Genomic DNA, 22,005 nt, shown 5'->3' with positions numbered 1-22,005 from the left:
CAACAATACAAACTAACTTACATCAAAGACCCAAGAGCCAGTTTCAGGTCTATATTCCTTAAACCGTGATCCACTTTTTTCCGAACAATTCTGCAGCTTTTCTCTATAATGCCTTTCTTCCAGGCGTTTGGGGTCTCTAATTTCACGTCCAGTAGCTTTGTCAATGGGCCAAACCCTGTCAAGAGTAACCTGAGCCTTCCGATTGAACTCTTCTCCGACTGATGGTTTATCATCATCATTCGGATAAACGTTTACTTGCTTATGGAGTATGAAAACTAAAATGAAAGCAAATGTAAAAAAAAACATACGGTAAACTATAAAAGCCTCAACTTTAGCGACGTTTAAGTGGTTTATATCCAAAATTTGTAAATGCAAAATGTATAGCTATAGCCGAAACCAGTAGTAATTTAATTTCAAAGAAATTGAAGTCGCTAGAACTAAAGTTTTGAAAGAGCTGTTTCAATAATCAAACTCCTGGTGATTAAGAATTCGAGCACTACAAACTTGACATTAAAGAATAGCAATTCAAGCTTAGCACCTAAAGTTAGTGACTCGGAGTTGGCGTTATACCTTCAAAGCTCAAACGAGTAGAAAACCACTCTCAAAAGATTTCAGAAGCGAGAGTCAAAAACTAAAGACTTATATAGTTGTCGCTACACCTTTAAAAGGATGAACTGCATAAATTGAGAGTTAATTTAGAACAAACACATACCAAGTGGAAGAGTGCTTCCGTATCTAGAACCGAGGTTGCCACCACAACCAAATAAAAATCACCAGTTTTTCACCAAGAAAATCACCAGAAATCACCAGATTTTCATCAAGAAAATCACCAGAAATCACCAGATTTTCACCAGAAATCTCCAGTATTTCACAAAAATCACCAAAAAAATTACCAGAAATCGGTGGTCAATAATGATAAGCTTTACACCAAAAAGTCGTCCTGGGCACCCTGAGTTAAGACATTATGTTTTTCAAAGGCCGTCAACTGCTCAAGAAGGAAGATAATTTATACCTAAAACCGGAATTCCAGGCAAAGACTGAAATTGTTACCTAAAATCCTGTTACTGGACATGAAGAGCTTTTTTATTTATTTAACTACTATTATACTTTTTTTTTGTCTTATACCCTTTTTTTCGATGTTTCCATTGAAAAGAATAGACCCAATAATCCTCTTTTGTCCTCAAATCGAATTTCAATTGCTTATGAGCGTTTTTAATCCCCCTGCCGTAGTTGGTATCCTTGATGGTAAACTTTAGCTCTTAAAAAGACGACTGAAATGGTGTCAATTTCTTATATATTTATTTTACTTCCGAAAAGTTGTTGTGGGTCAAGTCTAAGCTGAAATATCAGACAAACGGTGATAAGTCTTATTTCCCTGGTTCCTTAGACGAGAGCCCCTTGAGACTGAGCCCCTTGGTTTCTTGAGACTGTCAAGTCACTTGAAAAAGACCTAGCCTAGGCTGCTGAATATATGTTCATATGGGACTATGCTTTCATTACCTGAGAATTTTTTTTTCGTTTCTGAGCCTCAATCCGTTTTAATCACACATGGGCCACACATGTATTTATAAATTAAAATTTGTAACTATGGGGAAACCGATTGCCGAGCTAAAAAGATACACAAAAGCCCGAATTAATACAACTCTTTTGAATAAATAAGTAAAAACAAGACATAAAATGTGAAAGTCATTGATTATTTCAATTCAGTTGAACAGTGAAACCACTCGTACATGGAACTTTAACCAATTTGGTAAAAAAATCACGAATTAAATGGAAATCACCAGAAATCACCAGATTAAAAATGAAAATCACCAGAAATGACCAGATTCAAGAAAATCACCAGAAATGACCAGATTCAAGAAAATCACCAGAAGGGTGAAAAATCACCAGATCTAGTGATAAATCACCAGCGGTGGCAACCCTGCCTAGAACCCAAAAAATATTGCAACTTTAACAACAACATTTTCTGGTATTTTCTTTATACTCAACTTTTATTTTGGTTGTTTTGACTAATATGACACTGGAATCGCAATTAAAACTACAACGTTTTGCATGTAGTTTGCAACAAACCAAGTCGTAAAATACAAAAAAAAAGATTTTTTTTCAAGTCATTCATAGTAATGAGCGGTAAGTCAAGAGCGAACATTATCAACTTAAAGCATATATTGTCTTGAAATACGATACAAGAATTATTCTTCACTTAGCACGATCGGGGGGGGGGGGGGTGTGGGGGGAATGGTGAGGTATGGCGAGATTCTTGAAGCAGTTATCTTCTTCTGATATACAAAAAATATATTTTTTCGACCCCTCCCCCAATGACAGTCAATTGAGCCATGTTTTAGGAAACTAAAATTGAGGGCAAATCAGAATGTAGAAGCACCCACATTTTTTGGCCCAAAATTCACTTTTTTTTAGTCCTCTCTCTTGATTTAGACTTTTCGAGAATCTCTTTTTTCATAAACTAGTTAGTTGATTAAAATATTAAATTATCTAATTAAATCATCTAAGTCCAAAATCAAACCCAGAAACAAATAATAGTAAAAGAAAATTGTTGTTTAGTTAAATTTGTAAACTTAAGAGTAGTTCCACTACATAGCCCCAAATATGGTAAGATGCAGTCTAGATGCATCAGACTACGCTGGGAAAAAACTGTAAAAACGCTCAAATACTTAGGTATTCCTTCGTTTATTGTAAATATTTTAATCCCAACTAAAACAATCAAAACTACCTACATCACAAAGTAACCCAAGGTAAACACAGTGGCAGACGTTCTTACTCCACCCTCTTGCATTTGGATGTGTTACGATAAAAATATCATAATGATAATTATATCATAAATTTTTCTAAAGGAAACAACTCTGTTTACAACTCCCAGATAAATTGGGACTTTTGAGGTATTTAAGGAACAATTGAACCTCTTTCCTTAGAAAAATTCTCTAAATCTGGCCATATTAATTTATTTTAAGAAATAAAGTCTTCTCCCAGCCTACTATGGGACATCCACACTTTCTCATACCACACTGCAGGCTTTAGAAGCAGTCCGCCCGGCGGGCAGCCAAAATCAACTTTTCCTGTAACTTGCATATGGAAGACATACCCATACCACCTAAATCAATTCATTTACTTTTCAAGTTTCCCATTATCCTATTTGATAATACACATTTTTGCTCATTGAAAATACTCCCTTTTTTAATCACTATATATTTAACTTAATTGCCCGTCATTAATGAAATTACTACGAAAACTGAAACACAAATATTTACCACTTTTATCTCTGAGATATTTTTGCTCAATACTAGTCAAATTAACTGTTACTACGTGTAATTTAAGAGTAGAAGAGTAGAAGAGAAGAAAATTTTTATTTATAACACGTACATAAATAAATGTCGCAAAACAGCGCACATGCCTGGTGGCATACTTTAGCGCTGGAAATATTGCCAGCGAAAATACACAGCCATTTTCTAACTAAATTTTACAACAACGAAAAAGAAAACCGTAATAAACAAAATGCTTAGCTTGTCATAAGATATTTCTTCACCACTCTTAGAAAATGTCGCTTGTTGCTGCATTCTCGAACTGGAATTGAGTTCAAGATTTTTGGGCCAGTGTGACGGATGCTGAATTCCAGATTTTTGGGCCAGTGTGACGGATGCTGAATTACAAATAACGAAGTGAGGCGACCAATTTTCGTCTTGTTCATGTCCTTAATTCAATTCACTTAAGGATTACAAATAACAAAGTGAGGCAACCGATTTTCGTCTTGTTCATGTCCTTAATTGAATTCAGTCCTCTATCCATTCATAAATTTTTGCAAACAACTTAACTTACAAATCAAATAAAAAAAAGAGGGGGGATAGACGGATTTTGAAACTGAAAACAAATAAAAACATATATATTCAAAGTGGCTTACCATACTTATCAATATCTAATCCAACAACATTCATCGGACCTTTGAACAAAATGTTTCCATAGCCATCGCGTCCAACAACGAAATTCTCAACAACAACAGCACCATCTGGATCAGGCTCTGTCCTTGACAATTCTTCCAAGCTAGGTATAGTGTAATAGCCATATCTTCGACAGTTTATAGCCAAGGGATGTGGAGGTAAGTCTTGCACCTCCGGCTCAACATATGACTCAAGATGAGTCTCATTATTAGTTCCATCGAGTGACACTTCCGCGACATCGCTTGCCATTGTCTGGTCCTTCGCTCTAGATTGCGGGCGTTTTATAATTTCTGCCACGGTGTCGTCTAATACAGGAGGACGTCTTGAAATAAAAAATAATTTAAAATTCTACCCTGGTTAATATATATATATATATATATATATATATATATATATATATATATATATATATATATATATATATATATATATATATATATATATATTAAATATGGTTCAGATCCGTCCATAAGAACGGACAACTTTGCCTCTAATCTTTTAAAAGTATGCCACTAGGCATGTTTGTTGTCAATCTATCTAGTATTTATACATTTGTACTTGATTAAAAAATGTTCTATTCAACTCCATCACATGCTCAAAGTTTTAACGTAAGCATTACATCATTGTATGGCTTCTTTATGGACAATTTGTAAATTAACAATCAGATTCTTTTAACGTAAGCATTACATCATTGTATGGCTTCTTTATGGACAATTTGTAAATTAACAATCAGATTCTTTTAACGTAAGCATCACATCATTGTATGGATTCTTTATGGACAATTTGTAAATTAACAATCAGATTCTTTTAACGTAATCATCACATCAGTGTATGGCTTCTTTATGGACAATTTGTAAATTAACAATCAGATTCTGAAAGTTTATAATAGTATTCTAAAGTGGATTCTCGAATCCAGCGAAAAGTCAATTCTTGAAACCACAAGAAAAAAGGAATTGTCAGAAAATGCACAAAACTACCAATTTCTGATACAAAGGAAAAAATTGACTAACAAATATATGATCCTATGATCTAAGAAAAACATAAAATAAACTATGAAAAATAAATTGAAGCTTATAAAGCAAGGAGTACGGAGAAGTGACAAGAGGAAACTTTTGTCCCTCATAGAGGGGGAAAACCTTGTTCGTCTAGAATTACCTCTAGGTGGCGAACGATAATCAATGTAATTATTATTAAATTAACTATAAAAATCTAAACAAAAAATATTACTTTTTCGGCTTTTTTTACTTTACACTGAGCCGAAGATAAAAGAACTCATTTTGACAAATTTGACTAGATAGGTATACTAATGCATATGTTTCTTAAGCAGCCTATGTTCTGAATGCTGACAAAGTTGTAGTTTCGAGATAAAATTAATCTATCTTAAAGACTTACGACCGAATCCCAATAAACTTGCAGCTTGAATTAAAATGTATACTTTAACAGGCTAAAGCTAAGAAGGTATTGAATTTTTCGTTTGTTACTACGCAACGCTGCACTATCAATGTAATTATTGGTTTTTAATTCTTATTAAGAAAATGATAACGTGCCGAAATATCCTCCCTTAGCAGTTTCCTATTCCAAGACCGAGTCCGTTGATTTTTGAATTATCAACTTGGTGGAAGTGATGAAATTAATTAAAAACAAAAATTAACTCAAAATGACTATAGGACTGTTGAGTGATTGATTATAAACACTAATCTGGATTGTGGGGATGTACAGTTCCACTGAAAATCTAAATGGAAAATCAATTAACGGATGAGGGCGTACGCTAGTAGATTGTTAATGAGAACGCTATCAAATATGTTTATTTTTCATCCGAAGGAATCTAATAGGTTTCTCAAAACTTGTCTGTAGACATTAGTAGTCTGTAGACACTAGTAACACTGGGAAAGACAGTTTAGGCTTTAAACACGTGTGTTTTAAAGCAACAGTTAGCGCTTATTTTGAAAATACAATCAGAACTTACCCGTCAACGTCAGTTTTCTACGATTTTTTTTTTATTCACGTTTTTTTTGGAAAACTTTGATATACTGTAATTTAAAACAAACAACTTTTACTGTTGAAAGCGAGATTTTTTTTTTTTTTATGTAATTCTTTTCAGTCAATTTAATTTAAAATCAGATTTTTATTTCTAAATGCGATATATTATAATTAGATTTGATGTAGCATTTAGCCTTTGGTTTAATTATTTTTTATATTTTTTCCTTTTGCTTGAAACACAAAAAAGTCAATGGAAAACTTTCAAACAAAACTGAGAAAAAATGTGAATATATTTTTGAGCTTCGAATAAAAAAAGACATTAAGAAACTCTAAGTAATCGGTATATTTTAACTTGATTTGTAGTATTACTTTACCCTAATACTTGCCATTTATATTTTTTTTAACCCATAAACAATTTCTTACACACTTCCTTTTTTTATTATTGAATGACATTAAAATATAATAATCTGAATGAGTAAGAAATAGTTGAGATTTCATTTATGAGTATTGAAAAAATTTGTGTTTAGTAAATATGTATAAAAAAAATATTTTTTTCGAATCACTATTGTTTAGTTTGTCTATTTTTATATAAAATTTTGTACACACGAAAATTGTGGATCCACACACTGTTTTATTGTCAAAAGAAAATGCTTCACGAGAAAAATAAGAGACTTTACTTACCTCTGCATTATGTCTCGAGATACTGACATCACCTCTCCATTAATGCGGTCTACTGGAGGTGACTGGATGCCATTTAAATCAAGAATAACACGATTGCCTCCTTTTGGTTTCAAAGTCAGTTTCTTAACACTTTGTCTTGGTTTGAAAAGCAAATCATCGGCTGGCTTCCGTTCATCTTCTTCCAAACCCTCAAAAAGTCCCACCTTTACATTCGAAGTAAGAGCCATTGGCTTTGCTGTAGTACCTATACGGGGAGAGACTTTGTAATATGAAGGCACAGTTGTCTTAGTGGATGGCGTTAATTGTTGAACAGATGGTTTTAAAAGCTCCTCTCGCTTTACAGGACCTTCGATGATATTTCGAAGAACGGGATTATCTGAATATGTGCTTTGCGAAATCGCCATCAACTGTGTAGCCAGAAGCGAGCTAGGCGGTGCAACTTGTGGCACTGGAGTTTGAGTAGGAGGAGGTAGCCCGAAAGTACTTGCAGTTGGCTGATTCAACCCAAAAATATTTGTAGTTGTGCTCCCAAAAGGTGTAGTTGATGGTGCAGCCACTTGAGCACCAAAAGGACTAGGATTAGTGGCAAAGTTAGAGCCAGTTCCGAATCCACCAGTTGGGGGTTTAGCACTGAATGGCGATTGAGTTTGGCCAAAGCCAAACCCTGTTTGGGAGGAACCAAATGGTGTTGTTGAAGTAGTCGGTGCAAACAGGGAAGATGTTGTAGTAGTAGCAGCCCCAAACGGAGCAGATGGAGCTCCAAAGGGTGATTTTTGCTGGCCAAACAGACTTCCTGTTGATGTTGCAGGTGAAGAAAAAAAAGAACTCGTGGTGGTGGTCGGTCCAAAAATGGATGGTTTTGCACCAAATGGAGAGGTAGCTTGACTTCCAAATCCACCAGTCGTTGATCCAAAGGACGGAGCTGATGTTGTGGGAGCAGCACTAAACACTCCTGCGCTCGGAGCAGCGGCACCAAAAGGCTTAGCACCAAAAAGACCACCTCCAGCACTAGAAGTTGCTGCACTTGGAAAACTAAACCCACTTGCAGTGGTAGTTGGCACACCGAACGTTTTAGCTCCAAAGAGCGACGTCTGTTGTTGCTGCTGTGGCTGTTGACCAAAAATACCAGTAGAGGAACCAAGGCCAGGTGTTGCTGTCTGTGTCGAACCAAAAATAGACCTCTGCTGCTGACCAAACAGTCCACCAGTGGATGGCTGAGTTGTAGTATTTGCACCAAACAAACCGGGAGTAGCCGTTGCACCAAACATCGCACCTGAATATTAAAAGCATATAAATATATAGTAGCAAGAAATTTCATTTTGCTTTTTATAAGAATATACTTGTGAACACTCAAGTGCAAAAGTGTTTATAGGCTTATGATGATGTCGAAACACAAGATGTAAAATTAAATAAAAAATTGGACTTCAGACCATGGAAATTCGAGCAAAAAATCAATACTAATGATACATCTGTATCATTAAAAAGGCGTCATAAGCCCAAGAAAAGAAGAACATGGAATAAAACGAAAATGAAGAAAGCCAAAATCAAAGACCTAGAAAAAAAATATCACACTAATAATTTTCCAGAACGAGAATTATCATGAAAACACCATTATACTTTTTCGTTCAAATGGTTCCATTCAGAGCCCTGATTGAAACCATTACACATTAATATGATTTTTCCCTCTTTCTTAGATAATTCTATTAACCAGCTTCCCGCCTTGCTACATACTTCAACATTATTAGTTTCATTGTACAAGCACAAGCAAAGAATGAAAATTGACTCGTACTGGCAAAAGTCTTGTACAGCAGATTATTACTGTCCTTAAAGTTTAGGTTAGACATGAAATAATTAGTTGAAATTGGCTTTGAGACAGATGGTGAATAATGGTCCAAACAAGCTGAGTAATGACCTTCATACTCCCATTCAGTTCAGTTGTATGCGAAAAAAAAAAATTTAGTAATGCAATACCAACTTGGTTGAAAGACTTGACAGTTTGCTTAATTTCCTAGACCTCTTTCCTACTGATGTTACTGTACTGGATAGAATTGTCAATGTCCAGTCCAAAGAACAACAATCAGCAATGGCGGCCAAAGACAAACGATAGGGTCAACAACTTGTCTAATAGCGATATCCAACTCCTGGGTAATTCCAATGAGTTGAAATTTAGTACTCTTTTATACTCGTTAAGAAAATACGATTAATTGTACTTTCAACATCTGTTTCCAAACAAGGAAAACTTGGATCGCCTTACCTGTTACAAAAACATTCATTTATGCAAGTCTATGTCAAACGAAATGGCAAAAATAAATTTTCTCTCAGCTTACTATATTTTCTTTCATACATTTTCCATTTTCTGCTACTAGGCTAGTTAGCGAGCAGACAGTATGGAAAACAAAATCGTGATCTTTATGGAAATACATCGATCTTGATCAAGTATTTGAAAATTTTGATTTGGGTTACAATTATGTTCTTCAGACTGTGTATACATGGATTGCATTCTTCACTATCGTTATTATTACACCGTCTAAAGTAATTCATTTGCCATTTTAAGCAGAAAAGTCATGCCTTCAAAACCTGACAGGGGAATTTTTTCCTTTGTTTTCTTATTTTAGTTCTTTTTTTAGAATCTTTGAGAAAGGACATGGTTGCTTTACTTCAGGTGGTATTAAGCTCTTTAAGAAGAGCTATCCAATCAAGTTGCCTCGTCAAAATATTTTGGAGCGGCGTCTGGACCAACATGGAGTGTGAATTGGAAGGTTTTTTTTGCTTTCGCTAAGTATTGTGAGCTTGAACTTAAATGTAAAGAAGATATACAGGCCCACATCTAAAATACACTAAAACCAGTCCATTAGCCAGTAAATATAGTTACTTCACCCGCCAAAACAGTTACGTAGCCAGGAAAAGAAAATACCTCTAACATAGTCTAATAAAACTATTCTTAAGTACAGAAGCAATTAAAGTTGTCACATACCGTAGCTTTTCGTCCGGCAAAATACCGACTAGTTATTCTTAAAGTTAAAGTCGGATATTTATTGGGCTCTAGTGTAATCAACATACAAAAAACTGACAGTTTTTCCAAAAGGTGAAACATTAGATAAATCTAAATAAAATCCCAAACCAATAAAACCCCCAAACAAGATGAGATTAAAAGTTCACTGTCTTATAAAAGTACTACCATTTTTCAATATTTTCATTTCATTGTATTTCATTTCAAAACGATATGTCATTGCAGTGTTTTGTAATTACCCTCTCACAACCACTCCAATTTCACCCTATTCAATGTCTCAGCTTTTGCCACCTTCCCCAAAAGGACTCAATCTTTTTATTTTTTTCACTTTTATTTTATTTGTATATAGTTCTAGACACGTACCAAAGTCGTGTAAATATGCTGGTAGCCCTTTTTCTTCAAGTAAAAAACATTTTAGCGGATAATTTTCCAGTTTTTTTTTATCGTATAAATCATTGCTGTACTGTTTATCATTACATTTCATCACAAATACCATTCAGATTTCAAATATTACATGAATATAGTATGAACAGTACATTGTTTTTCAATAAATCTTTTCTCATTCTCATTTTCCCATGAGAATGGTTCCCATTATCTCTAAGCACACCATTATTAAATAGATGGTTTTACTCCACTTTAGACGGGTTGATAGCATCAGTTCTACTTTACATTTATCATAAATTTTACACCATGCTAAGCGTAATAGATATATCTTTTTCTACATTACATATATTAGAAGTTAATTAATTCCTTTGTCATGTCGAAAGAAAAAAAAATCATTAGAAAGGACTGTAGTTGTACAAAAGGGAAATTTTGGTTAAAGCAGTCTATAACAGTTAAGACAGTCAATCGACCTTTTTCTTGAGCAAAACCTCACTTATAAATAATATAAATGTATTCAAAAAACACCATATCTTTTGAGATGCAAACAATAGTTTCAATAAATGCTGAGTAGCAAAGAACCTGGTAAATCGATTTATTTCTTTTAAACCGCTCATGAATTAAAGAATCAAAGGCGCGCAAGCGCAGTCTACGTCCTGCTCTCTCAGGGACTAATCGAGAGCCAGAAGCACTGGCATCAATAAACGCGTTTACAACCTCAATGTGTGCAAACCCAAATTGGGGGGAAAACCTTAAACTTCTTTCGTTGGCTCCAGCCAACATTTTGTAATATCTCACTCATTTTGCAATCGCAGCACCTAATTTCCATTAAATTCTAGCTTTTATGCTACTTCCTTCTACTCACAGGCCACTGGAAAAACAGTCTCTCGGCTGGCAGCAACGGTTATTTGGCATGGAAAACCTTTACTATCAACATTTTCTTTTTAAGGTAGAGAACAAGTCTTTCTACCTTGCCATTTTTCCTTCGTGTTTTACGTTCACTTTAACTATTATTTAATGATTTATTATTATATTCTATCAAAGATACCATTCTCACCTGAAATATTCTGCTTATTTTAATGCTATTATTTATTCTATTATTCATTTACCCAAAACACACAATATTATGATTTAAAATATTCTATAAGTATGGCCACTACAGTTTCCATGTTTGTTTATCCAGTGTGTCTCAACATGCTATTGGAGTATTAGATTAATAAAAACGTGAATAATCCAAATATTTTGAGAACAAAACTTACCACCCTGCCCAGGACCTTTCCTATTTGCCTGATAATCTTCGAATCGAAGCTCCTCAAAAGACTTTGCCTCATACTCAGGCTGGCAAGTGATCACCTGGTGTCTTACTTGTACTGTCTGCGTTGTATTGTTTTTTGATACAGTATCTGTACCTTGGATGGCCTTAAATTTCACTGCTCCGGTGCCAACTTGACCAGGTGTAGCACCAAGACCTCCTGGGAAAACGAAACAATAAACGACAATATATTAGTCTTGTAAATCAATGCTGAAGATTGTAAATACCACCCAAAAAAATACCACGGATGCACAGAAAAACTGCGCATATATCTGGATTTTTTGGTGAAAATCAGTGCAGCCTTTTGGTTTAGCTTTGGTACAGCATAGCCAAGACGCATGTAAATTTCTGTCAGTGCATCATAGGTCCAATTTACTGGCCTCCTGAAGACCAATTGAATTACACCTTGAACATTTAAATGAAGCCTGTAATTTTTTTCAAATTCCTGAACACTAAAAAAACACATATCCCAGATTTTAAAAATGATTGATCTGATGGAGTCCCCTCACTCCAGAAAAATCTAGATAAAGCTAATAAGATTGAACGTGTTTCGTATTTTGACCCATTCCCCCAAAATTGAATCCTCTGCCCCCCCCCCCAAAAAAAGCAGAACCAATGTGTACCTATGACAGGAGAATGACATGGGGTAATCCTGAACACATATTTATAATGATAAAAACTGGTTGCAAGAGGTTCAAATATTAGTTCAAATGACACCCTCTCCAGAAAAACTTAAATACAGTCTTTAAACACAACAGTTTATTCATGTTTGAGCCCCCCCCCCCACAGAAAATATCTTCTGGTTTACCACTCCCTAGAGTTTGGACCTTAATACATCTATGCTAGTGTGACATCACGGGAAAGCCCAGTACACAAAATATTTCGACGGGGTATTATTCTTTGCACCGATCAGTTTATTTCCCCATTCAATATAAAAAATTTGGCCTCTAGGTGCTAGACTGAAGAAGATACAATAGGAAAACATAACAGTTCTATAATAGCATACAAATTAAATTCTTCCTAATGACAGCAACTCAGATATTAAACCCACAAGAGGAGAAATTTTAATTTTGTCCAAAGTACCTTTATGACTCTCAGATATATTAAATGTCGGTGGCTGGCGTTTACCCCTCGGAAATTACCCCCGGCGGAAAATAAGGCTTTCCAAATTTGAGAATTTTATTTCAGTTATTTTCTTTGTAGAGGGAAGGAATTTTGGTACCTGTGTATTATGTGCCACTCACTCAAGTTTACGCTGTGTAAAATTCGAGAACACACTGTTTTTTTCGTTAGTTTCTTCGCTACTTTAGAAATAAATTTGGACTATAGATCTGCACATTACGGGGGGGGGGGATAAAGTATAGCGGGTCTGCATGTAAAATGTGTTGTGGTAAAATTATTCTGCATATTAGATAGATAGATAGATAAGGGTATTTTAAAGCCAAATATTAAATAAAACACTACATTAACCTAATAATAGTACTTAACACTTGGAAAAACGGTCATTGGAAAAAAAAAGCGCCTAGAACCTAAATATCATTGCCTACTTTCCATCAATCGCACCCTTTTTTGGAGAGTTCCATTCATATTTCTGAAATTATAAAAATCTAATGGGCAACATTAAAATTAACACATTTTGCATATTAAGAATCAACATGAATAATAGATTTCGTTGTTACATATTCTTTAATAAAAACTTACTTTTTAGAGTTTCGGTTTCTATTGACAAAGGTCGCTATGCACTTTGTTTTTTTTTGTTTTTTTTTTTTTACTATGAGCTGTTTTTCCAAGGCTACAATTAAATGTGAAGGAGGGTTGCTACTCCCTCCTTCTAACCTCATGTTTTTCATATTCAAGTTTAATATTTGTAAAATAATGCTTCAAAAACGATCATCATCCTTGAGAAAAATGTGCCCCTCCAAATGTTTACAGGGAGAGCGAGCTGAAATATCCAAAATTTATCATGAGTTAATCATTTCCACAGTTTCAAGGCTAATGCGTTGAATTTTTTTTTTTTTTTTTTATATATATATATATATATATAGGGATATCCCCATGGCAGCCAGTAGGGAGACAACACCTCTGGGAAACAAGAAGCCATTAAATATTATATATAAACAAGAAAATAAGATGTCTTACTTTTTAAATTTTGGTGGAAAAAGTTTTCTGGTAACACTTGCCCACCCCCTTCTCCACTTTTGGAAATACCCTGGCGGCATTCATGATCTCCTCCTATTTTTCTATCTTTGTGCCGCCAGATGTTTGGTTTTAATCTTTCATATTAAATAAAAAAAAGATTTTCCACAATACGAAGGGTGTTATATGCCCTTTCCCCTCAACACCAATTTTACATACGTAGTCCAAAAAAATTCTCGAGAATCAACAGATTAGAGATTAATCCCAATGCCTACTGTGAAATTCCTTCTCTATCAATTGAAGGCTTCCGGAGATTTGGGTAATTTGGGTGTAGAAGCACATCTTTCGAGGTTTCAAGCAAACTCCCCCCACCAACGCAAAGATCCACCAATCATGATCCACCAATCACCCACAACTATACTTTACAGCTTTTTGGATGCCTCAACGTTGGTGGGGGGAGTTTGCTTGAAACCTCGAAAGATGTGCTTCTACACCCAAATTACCCAAATCTCCGGAAGCCTTCAATTGATAGAGAAGGAATTTCACAGTAGGCATTGGGATTAATCTCTAATCTGTTGATTCTCGAGAATTTTTTTGGACTACGTATGTAAAATTGGTGTTGAGGGGAAAGGGCATATAACACCCTTCGTATTGTGGAAAATCTTTTTTTATTTAATATGAAAGATTAAAACCAAACATCTGGCGGCACAAAGATAGAAAAATAGGAGGAGATCATGAATGCCGCCAGGGTATTTCCGCAAAGATCCACCAATCATCCTCAAAATGTCTTATGCGCAATCATACACCATTATAGAGTATTTTATCAGGCTTCGAATGAATATATTTAGTTGTAAGAAGCATTTAAATAAATGTCCATATTAACCATTTGCTCAGTATGTACTACGTTACTCCTTAGGATTGAACCCGCGTGCAACATAACTGCCTGAGGAACTGGAAACCTTCATGTTGGAAAACCTTCATGTTGGAACCTTCAACTGGACCTTCAACTGGAAAACTTCAGGTTGAAATATGGGTTTAGGAGGGTCCATAAGAAAGGAAATTCCTCTGATATTTTCTTTGAGAGGTATATTCAGGTATTGAGTTAAAAAAAAATCTGTCAAGTATAGTTTTGGGTGAAACACATCATTAATTCAACTTGTAAAATGGGTTTAGGATTGATATTAAAAAAATAACTTGATCTGAAATGGTCTTTGAAAAGTATTTCTTGGTGTTGAGGTATCCAAAAAGCTGTACAGTATAGTTGTGGGTGAAAAAGATAAGTACTTAAAGTTGTAAAATGGGTTTAGGAGGGACATTAAGAAAGTAACTTGCTCTGAAATGGTCTTTGGAAGGTATTTCTTGGTGTTGAGGTATCCAAAAAGCTGTAAAGTATAGTTGTGGGTGAAAACAATAAGTACTTCAACTTGTAAAATAGGTTTAGAAGGGACATTAAGAAAGTAACTTGCTCTGAAATGATCTTAGAAAAGTATTTCTTGGTGTTGAGGTATCCAAAAAGCTGTAAAGTATAGTTGTGGGTGAAAAAGATAATTACTTCAACTTGTAAATTGTGTTTAGTAGAGACATAAAGAAAGTAACTTGCTCTGAAATTCTCTTCGAAATGTATTTTTTGGTGTTGAGGTATCCGAAAAGCTTTAATGTATACTTGTGGGTGAAAAATATAACTACTTCAACTTGGAAAATGGGTTTAGGAGGCACATTAAGAAAGTAACTTGCTCTGAAATGGTCATTGAAAAGTATTTCTTGGTGTTGAGGTATTCAAAAAGCTGTAAAGTATAGTTTTGGGTGAAAAAGATAAGTACATCGAGTTGTAAAATAGGTTTAGGAGGGACATTAAGAAAGTAACTTGCTCTGAAATGGTCTTTGAAAAGTATTTCTTTGGTATTGAGGTATCCAAAATGCTGTAAAGTATAGTTGTGGATGAAAAAGATAATTACTTCAAGTTGTTAAATTGGTTTAGAAGGGACATTAAGAAAGTAACATGCTCTAAAAGGGTCTTTTAAAAGTATTCCTTGGTGTTGAGTTAACGATGCGGGTGTAAAGCATAGCTTTGGATTAAAATGATAAGTACTTCAAGTCGGAGAATTGGTTTAGAGGGGAAATTTAGAAAATAACTTCCTCTGAAATGATCTTTGAAAAGTATTTCTTGGTGTTGAGGTATCCAAAAAGCTGTAAAGTATAGTTGTGGGTGAGAAAGATAAGTACTTCAAATTCGAAAATGGGTTTAGGAGGGAAATTAAGAAAGTATCTTAATCTGAAATTGTCTTTGAAAAGTATTTCTTGGTGTTTAGGTATCCAAAAAGCTTTAAAGTATAGTTGTGGGTGAAAAAGATAAGTACTTCAAGTTGGAAAAGGGGTGTAGGAGATACATAAATAAAGGATCTTACTCTCAAATTGTCTTTGAAAATTATTTCTTGGTGTTGAGTTATCAAAAAAGCTGTAAAGTATAGTTTTGGGTGAAAAAGATAAGTGCTTAAAGTTGAATAAAGGGTTTATGAGTGAGTTAAAGAAGGTAACTTGCTCTGCAATGGTATTTGAAAAGTATTTTTTGGTGTTGAGGGATACAAAAAGTTGTAAAGTATAATTGTAAGTGACAAATATAAGAAATTCAAAAGGGAATATTGATCTAGGAGTGACATTAAGAAAGTAACAGATTCTGAAATGGTATATGTTAATTTTGTCTTGAATGAGAGGCCAACAAAATGCGGTTCCGTAGAGGTGCGGGAGTAAAAGTTAAGGTCTTGTCTGGGAAACGTTTGTGTTTGGGTGTCAGTACTACAGTAACTTTTTCTGAGATGGTCTTTGAAAAGTATTTCTGGGTGTTGAGGTATCCAAAAAGCTGTAAAGTATAGTTGTGGGTGAAAAATATAAGTACTTCAATTTGGAAAATGGGTTTAGGAGGGACATTAAGAAAGTAACTTGCTCTGAAATGATTTATTAAAAGTAGTTCTTGGTGTTGAGATATTCAAAAATCTGTAAAGTAGAGTGGTAGGTGAAAAATATCAGTACTTCAAGTTGGAAAATGAGCTTAGGCGGGACATTATGAAAGTAACTTGATCTGACATTGTTTTTGAAAAGTATTTATTGGTGTTGAGGTAACCAAAAAGCTGTAAAGTATAGTTGTGGGTGAAAAAGGTAAGTACTTCAAGTTGAAAAATGGGTTTAGGAGGGATATTAAGAAAGTAATTTGCTCTGAAATGGTCTATGAAAAGTATTTCTTGGTGTTGAGGCATCGAAAAAGCTATAACGTATAGTTGTGGATGTAAAAAATATGTACTTAAAGTGGGAAAATGGGTGTAGGAGGGACATTAAGAAAGTAACTTGTTCTGAAATGGTCTTTGAAAAGTATTTCTTGGTGTTGAGGTATCCAAAAAGCTGTAAAGTATAGTTGTGGGTGATAAAGATAAGTCCTACAAGTTGGAAAATGGGTTTAGGAGGGACATTAAGAAAGGAACGTGCTCTAAAATGGTCTTTGTAAAGTATTTATTGGTGTTGAGTTTTCCAAAAGGCTGTAAAGTATTGTTGTGGGTGATAAAGATAAGTACTTCAAGTTGGGACATGGTTTTACGAGGGACATTAAGAAAGTAACTTGCTCTGAAATGGTCTTTGAAAGGTATTTCTTGGTGTTGAGGTATACAAAAAGCTGTAAAGTATAGTTGTGGGTGAAAAAGATAAGTACTTCAACTTGTAAAATAGGTTTAGAAGGGACATTAAGAAAGTAACTTGCTCTGAAATGATCTTAGAAAAGTATTTCTTGGTGTTGAGGTATCCAAAAAGCTGTAAAGTATAGTTGTGGGTGAAAAAGATAAGTACTTCAAATTGGAAAATGGGTTTAGAAGGGACATTAAGAAAGTAACTTGCTCTGAAATGGTCTTCGAAATGTATTTTTTGGTGTTGAGGTATCCGAAAAGCTGTAATGTATAGTTGTGGGTGAAAAAGATAACTACTTCAAGTTAGAAAATGGGTGTAGGAGGGACATTAAGAAAGCAACTTGGTCTGAAATGGTCTTTGAAAAGTATTTCTTGGTGTTGAGGTAACCAAAAAGCTGTAAAGTATAGTTGTGGGTGAAAAAGATAAGTACTTCAACTTGTAAAATGGGTTTAGGAGGGACATTAAGAAAGTAACTTGCTCTGAAATTGTCTTTGCAAAGTATTTCTTTGGTGTTGAGGTATCCAAAAAGCTGTAAAGTATAGTTGTGGATGAAAAAGATAAGTACTTCAATTTCGAAAATGGGTTTAGAAGGGACATTAAGAAAGTAACTTTCTCTCAAATGGTCTTTGAAAAGTATTTCTGTGTCATGATGTATATGAAAAGTTTTTATGGATAACTTTTTCGGGATTAGAACTCTCATTGAAGCTAGAAAATGGATTTAGGACGGATATTAAGAAATTAACTTGCTCTTAAATGTACACCGAAAAGTATTTCTTGGTGTTGAAGTATAAAAAAATCTCTAAAGTATAGTTGTGGGTGAAAAAATGAGTACTTCAAATAGGAAAATGGGTTTAGGAGGGACATTAAGAATGTAACTTGCTCTGAAATGGTCTTTGAAAAGTATTTCTTGGTGTTGAGGTATCCAAAAAGCTGTAAAGTATAGTTGTGGGTGAAAAAGATACGTACTTCAACTTGTAAAATGGGTTTAGGAGGGACATAAAGACTTTTCCGTTCTCTTTAATGTTCTTTTACATGAGTGGCGTAGTTACGTTGTAAACGGACAGTGGCTAATTAGGGCGGTGGGTGACAAAGATCTATTTATCTAGTTTGAAAATGGGTGGGAAATGGTCAAAGTTACTGTCACATGCACCGACAAGGTCTATGAAAATTGTATATAGGTGTTGAGCACACATCAAAGATGTAATGTATCGTTGTGGGTGAGATACATAATTACATCAAGTTGGAAAATGGGTTTAGAAGTTACAATAAGAAAGTAACTTGATCTGAAATGGTCTTTGAAATGTATTTCTTTGTGTTGAGGTATCCAAAAAGCTGTAAATTATAGTTGTGGGTGAAAAAAGATAAGTACTTCAAGTTGAAAAATGGGTGTAGGATGGTCATTAATAAATTAACTTGCTCTGAAATGTTATTTGAAAAGATTAACTTGGTGCTGAGGTATACAAAAAGAAGTAAAGTATAGATTTGGGTGAAAAAGATAAGTACTTCAAGTTGAAAAAAAGGTTTAGGAGGGATAAAAAGAAAGTAACTAGCTCTGAAATGGTCTTTTAAAAGTATTTATTGGTGTTGAGGTAACCAAAAAGTTGTAAAGTATAGTTGTTGGAGAAAAAGATAAATACTTCAAGTTTGAAAATAAGTCTAGGAGAGACAATAAGAAAAGAACTAGCTATGAAATAGTGTATGAAAAGAATTTATTGAAGTTGAGGTATCCAAAATGCTCTAAAGTATAGTTGTGGGTGAAATAGATAAGTACTTCAAGTTGGAAAATGGGTTTAGGAGGGACATTAAGAAAGTAACTTGCTCTGAAATGGTCTTTGAAAAGTATTTCTTGGTGTTGAGGTATCCAAAAAGCTGAAAAGTATAGTTGTGGATGAAAAAGATAAGTAGTTCAAATTGAAAAAAGGGTTTAGGAGGGACATTAAGAAAGTAACTTGCTCTGAAATGGTGTTTGAAATGTATTTCTTGGTATTGAGGTGTCCAAAAAGCTGTAAAGTATAGTTGTGGGTGAAAAAGATAAGTGCTTCAAGTTGTAAAATGGGTTTAGGAGGGACATTAAGAAAGTAACTTGCTCTGAAATGGTTTTTGAAAAGTATTTCTTGGTGTTGAGGTAACCAAAAAGCTGTAAAGTATAGTTGTGGGTGAAAAAGGTAAGTACTTCAAGTTGAAAAATGGGTTTAGGAGGGACATTAAGAAAGTAACTTGCTCTGAAATGGTCTTTGAAAAGTATTTCTTGGTGTTGAGGCATCCAAAAAGCTGTAAAGTATAGTTGTGGGTGAAAAAGATAAGTACTTCATGTTGGAAAATGTGTTTAGGAGGGACATTAAGAAAGTAACTTGCTCTGAAATGGTCTTTGAAAGGTATTTATTGGTGTTGAGGCATCCAAAAACTTGTAAAGTATAGTTGTGGGTGGAAAAGATAAATACTTCAACTTGTAAAATAGGTTTAGGAGGGACATTAAGAAAGTAACTTGCTCTGAAATGTTCTTTGAAAAGTATTTGTTGGTGTTGAGGTATCCAAAAAGCTGTAAAGTATAGTTGTGGGTGAAAAAGATAAGTACTTCAAGTTGGAAAATGGGTTTAGAAGGGACATGAAGAAAGTAACTTGCTCTGAAATGGTCTTTGAAAGTTATTACGTCGTGTTGAGGAATACAAAAAGATGTAAAGTATAGTTGTGGGTGAAAAAGATAAGTACTTCAACTTGTAAAATAGGTTTAGAAGGGACATTAAGAAAGTAACTTGCTCTGAAATGATCTTAGAAAAGTATTTCTTGGTGTTGAGGTATCCAAAAAGCTGTAAAGTATAGTTGTGGGTGAAAAAGATAAGTACTTCAAATTGGAAAATGGGTTTAGAATGGACATTAAGAAAGTAACTTGCTCTGAAATGGTCATTGAAATGTATTTTTTGGTGTTGAGGTATCCGAAAAGCTGTAAAGTATAGTTGTGGGTGAAAAAGATAAGTACTTCAAGTTGGAAAAACGGTTTAGGAGGGACATTAAGAAAGTAACTTGTTCTGAAATGGTCTTTGAAAAGTATTTCTTGGTGTTGAGTTATACAAAAAGCTGTAAATTATAGTTGTGGGTGAAAAAGATAAGTACTTCAACTTGTAAAATTGGTTTAGGAGGGACATTCAGAAAGTAACTTGCTCTGAAATGGTCTTTGAAAAGTATTTCTTTGGTATTGAGGTATCCAAAAAGCTGCAAAGTATAGTTGTGGGTGAAAAAGGTTAGTTCTTCAGCTTGGATAATATGTTTAAAAGGGACATTAAGAAAGTAACTTGCTCTGAGATGGTCTTTGAAAACTATTTCTTGGTGTTGAGATATCCAAAAGGCTGTAGTATATGTCGTAAGACGAATAATGTATGAACTTAATGGGTGAAAATGGATGTAAGAGAGGTAATATATAAATCATTTGTTCTGAAATGGTCTTTGAAAAGTATTTCTTGGTGCTGAGGTTTCCAAAAAGCTGTAAAGTATAGTGGTGTGGAAATACATAATTACTTCAATTTGGAAAATGGGTTTAGAAGGAAAATTATGAAATTAACTTGATCTGAAATGGTATTTTAAAAGTATTTCTTGTTGTTGAGGTATCCAAAAAGCTGTAAAGTATAGTTGTGGGGGAAAAACATACTTACTTCAAGTTGGAAAATGGGTTTAGGAGGGACATTAAGAAAGTAACTTGCTCTGAAATGGTCTTTGAAAAGTATTTCTTGGTGTTGAGGTATCCGAAAAGCTGTAAAGTATAGTTGTGGGTGAAAAAGATAAGTACTTCAAGTTGAAAAAAGGGTTTAGGACATTAAGAAAGTTCCTTTCTTAATGTCCCTTCTAAACCTATTTTACAAGTTGAAGTACTTATCTTTTTCACCAAGTTGTACTTTCTTAATGTCCCTTCTAAACCTATTTTCCAACTTGAAGTACGTTTAGCTTACACCTTAAACCTTACAGGACAGCTTTTTGGATACCTAATAACAGATATATCCTTTCATTTACAATTTCTGAATTATATACTTTCTTAGTAACCAATCTAAGAACATTTTCAAACTTGCCGTACTGATGGGTTAAACCCACAACTCAAATCTAAAGAAATTATGAGCCAGAAACACAAAGAAATACTTTTCTAAGATCATTTCAGAGCAAGTTACTTTCTTAATGTCCCTCCTAAACCCATTTTACAACTTGAAGTACTTATCTTTTTCACACACAACTATACTTTACAGCTTTTTGGATACCTCAACACCAAAAAATACCTTTCAAAGACCATTTCAGAGCAAGTTGCTTTCTTAATGTCCCTCCTAAACCCATTTTCCAACATGAAGTACTTATCTTTTTCACCCACAACTATACTTTACAGCTTTTTGGATGCCTCAACGTTGGTGGGGGGAGTTTGCTTGAAACCTCGAAAGATGTGCTTCTACACCCAAATTACCCAAATCTCCGGAAGCCTTCAATTGATAGAGAAGGAATTTCACAGTAGGCATTGGGATTAATCTCTAATCTGTTGATTCTCGAGAATTTTTTTGGACTACGTATGTAAAATTGGTGTTGAGGGGAAAGGGCATATAACACCCTTCGTATTGTGGAAAATCTTTTTTTTATTTAATATGAAAGATTAAAACCAAACATCTGGCGGCACAAAGATAGAAAAATAGGAGGAGATCATGAATGCCGCCAGGGTATTTCCGCAAAGATCCACCAATCATCCTCAAAATGTCTTATGCGCAATCATACACCATTATAGAGTATTTTATCAGGCTTCGAATGAATATATTTAGTTGTAAGAAGCATTTAATTAAATGTCCATATTAACCATTTGCTCAGTATGTACTACGTTACTCCTTAGGATTGAACCCGCGTGCAACATAACTGCCTGAGGAACT

At 34.4% G+C, this 22,005-nt stretch overlaps 1 protein-coding gene across 1 annotated transcript in view; it reads right to left on the bottom strand.

Annotated features, from left to right (window-relative positions):
• Nucleotides 1–12: 12 nt before the first annotated feature.
• Nucleotides 13–22,005, bottom strand: part of LOC148945150 (nuclear pore complex protein Nup98-Nup96-like) — a 56,988-nt gene continuing 34,995 nt past the window's right edge. The window contains exons 4-7 of the mRNA XM_089098955.1: nucleotides 11,259–11,471; nucleotides 6,609–7,881; nucleotides 3,911–4,269; nucleotides 13–275 (exon numbers count right to left, since the gene is read on the bottom strand). Coding sequence (XP_088955081.1) covers nucleotides 13–275; nucleotides 3,911–4,269; nucleotides 6,609–7,881; nucleotides 11,259–11,471 — 2,108 coding nt within the window. The remainder of the gene's footprint in view (nucleotides 276–3,910; nucleotides 4,270–6,608; nucleotides 7,882–11,258; nucleotides 11,472–22,005) is intronic.

The sequence above is a fragment of the Artemia sp. Qi Xiang Cuo genome, chromosome 13 (assembly GCF_049724085.1).
Source record: "Artemia sp. Qi Xiang Cuo chromosome 13, ASM4972408v1, whole genome shotgun sequence".
Taxonomy (NCBI): domain Eukaryota; kingdom Metazoa; phylum Arthropoda; class Branchiopoda; order Anostraca; family Artemiidae; genus Artemia; species Artemia sp. Qi Xiang Cuo.
The sequence above is the reverse complement of the archived record's forward strand: the minus strand, read 5'-3'. Positions and strand labels throughout refer to the sequence as shown.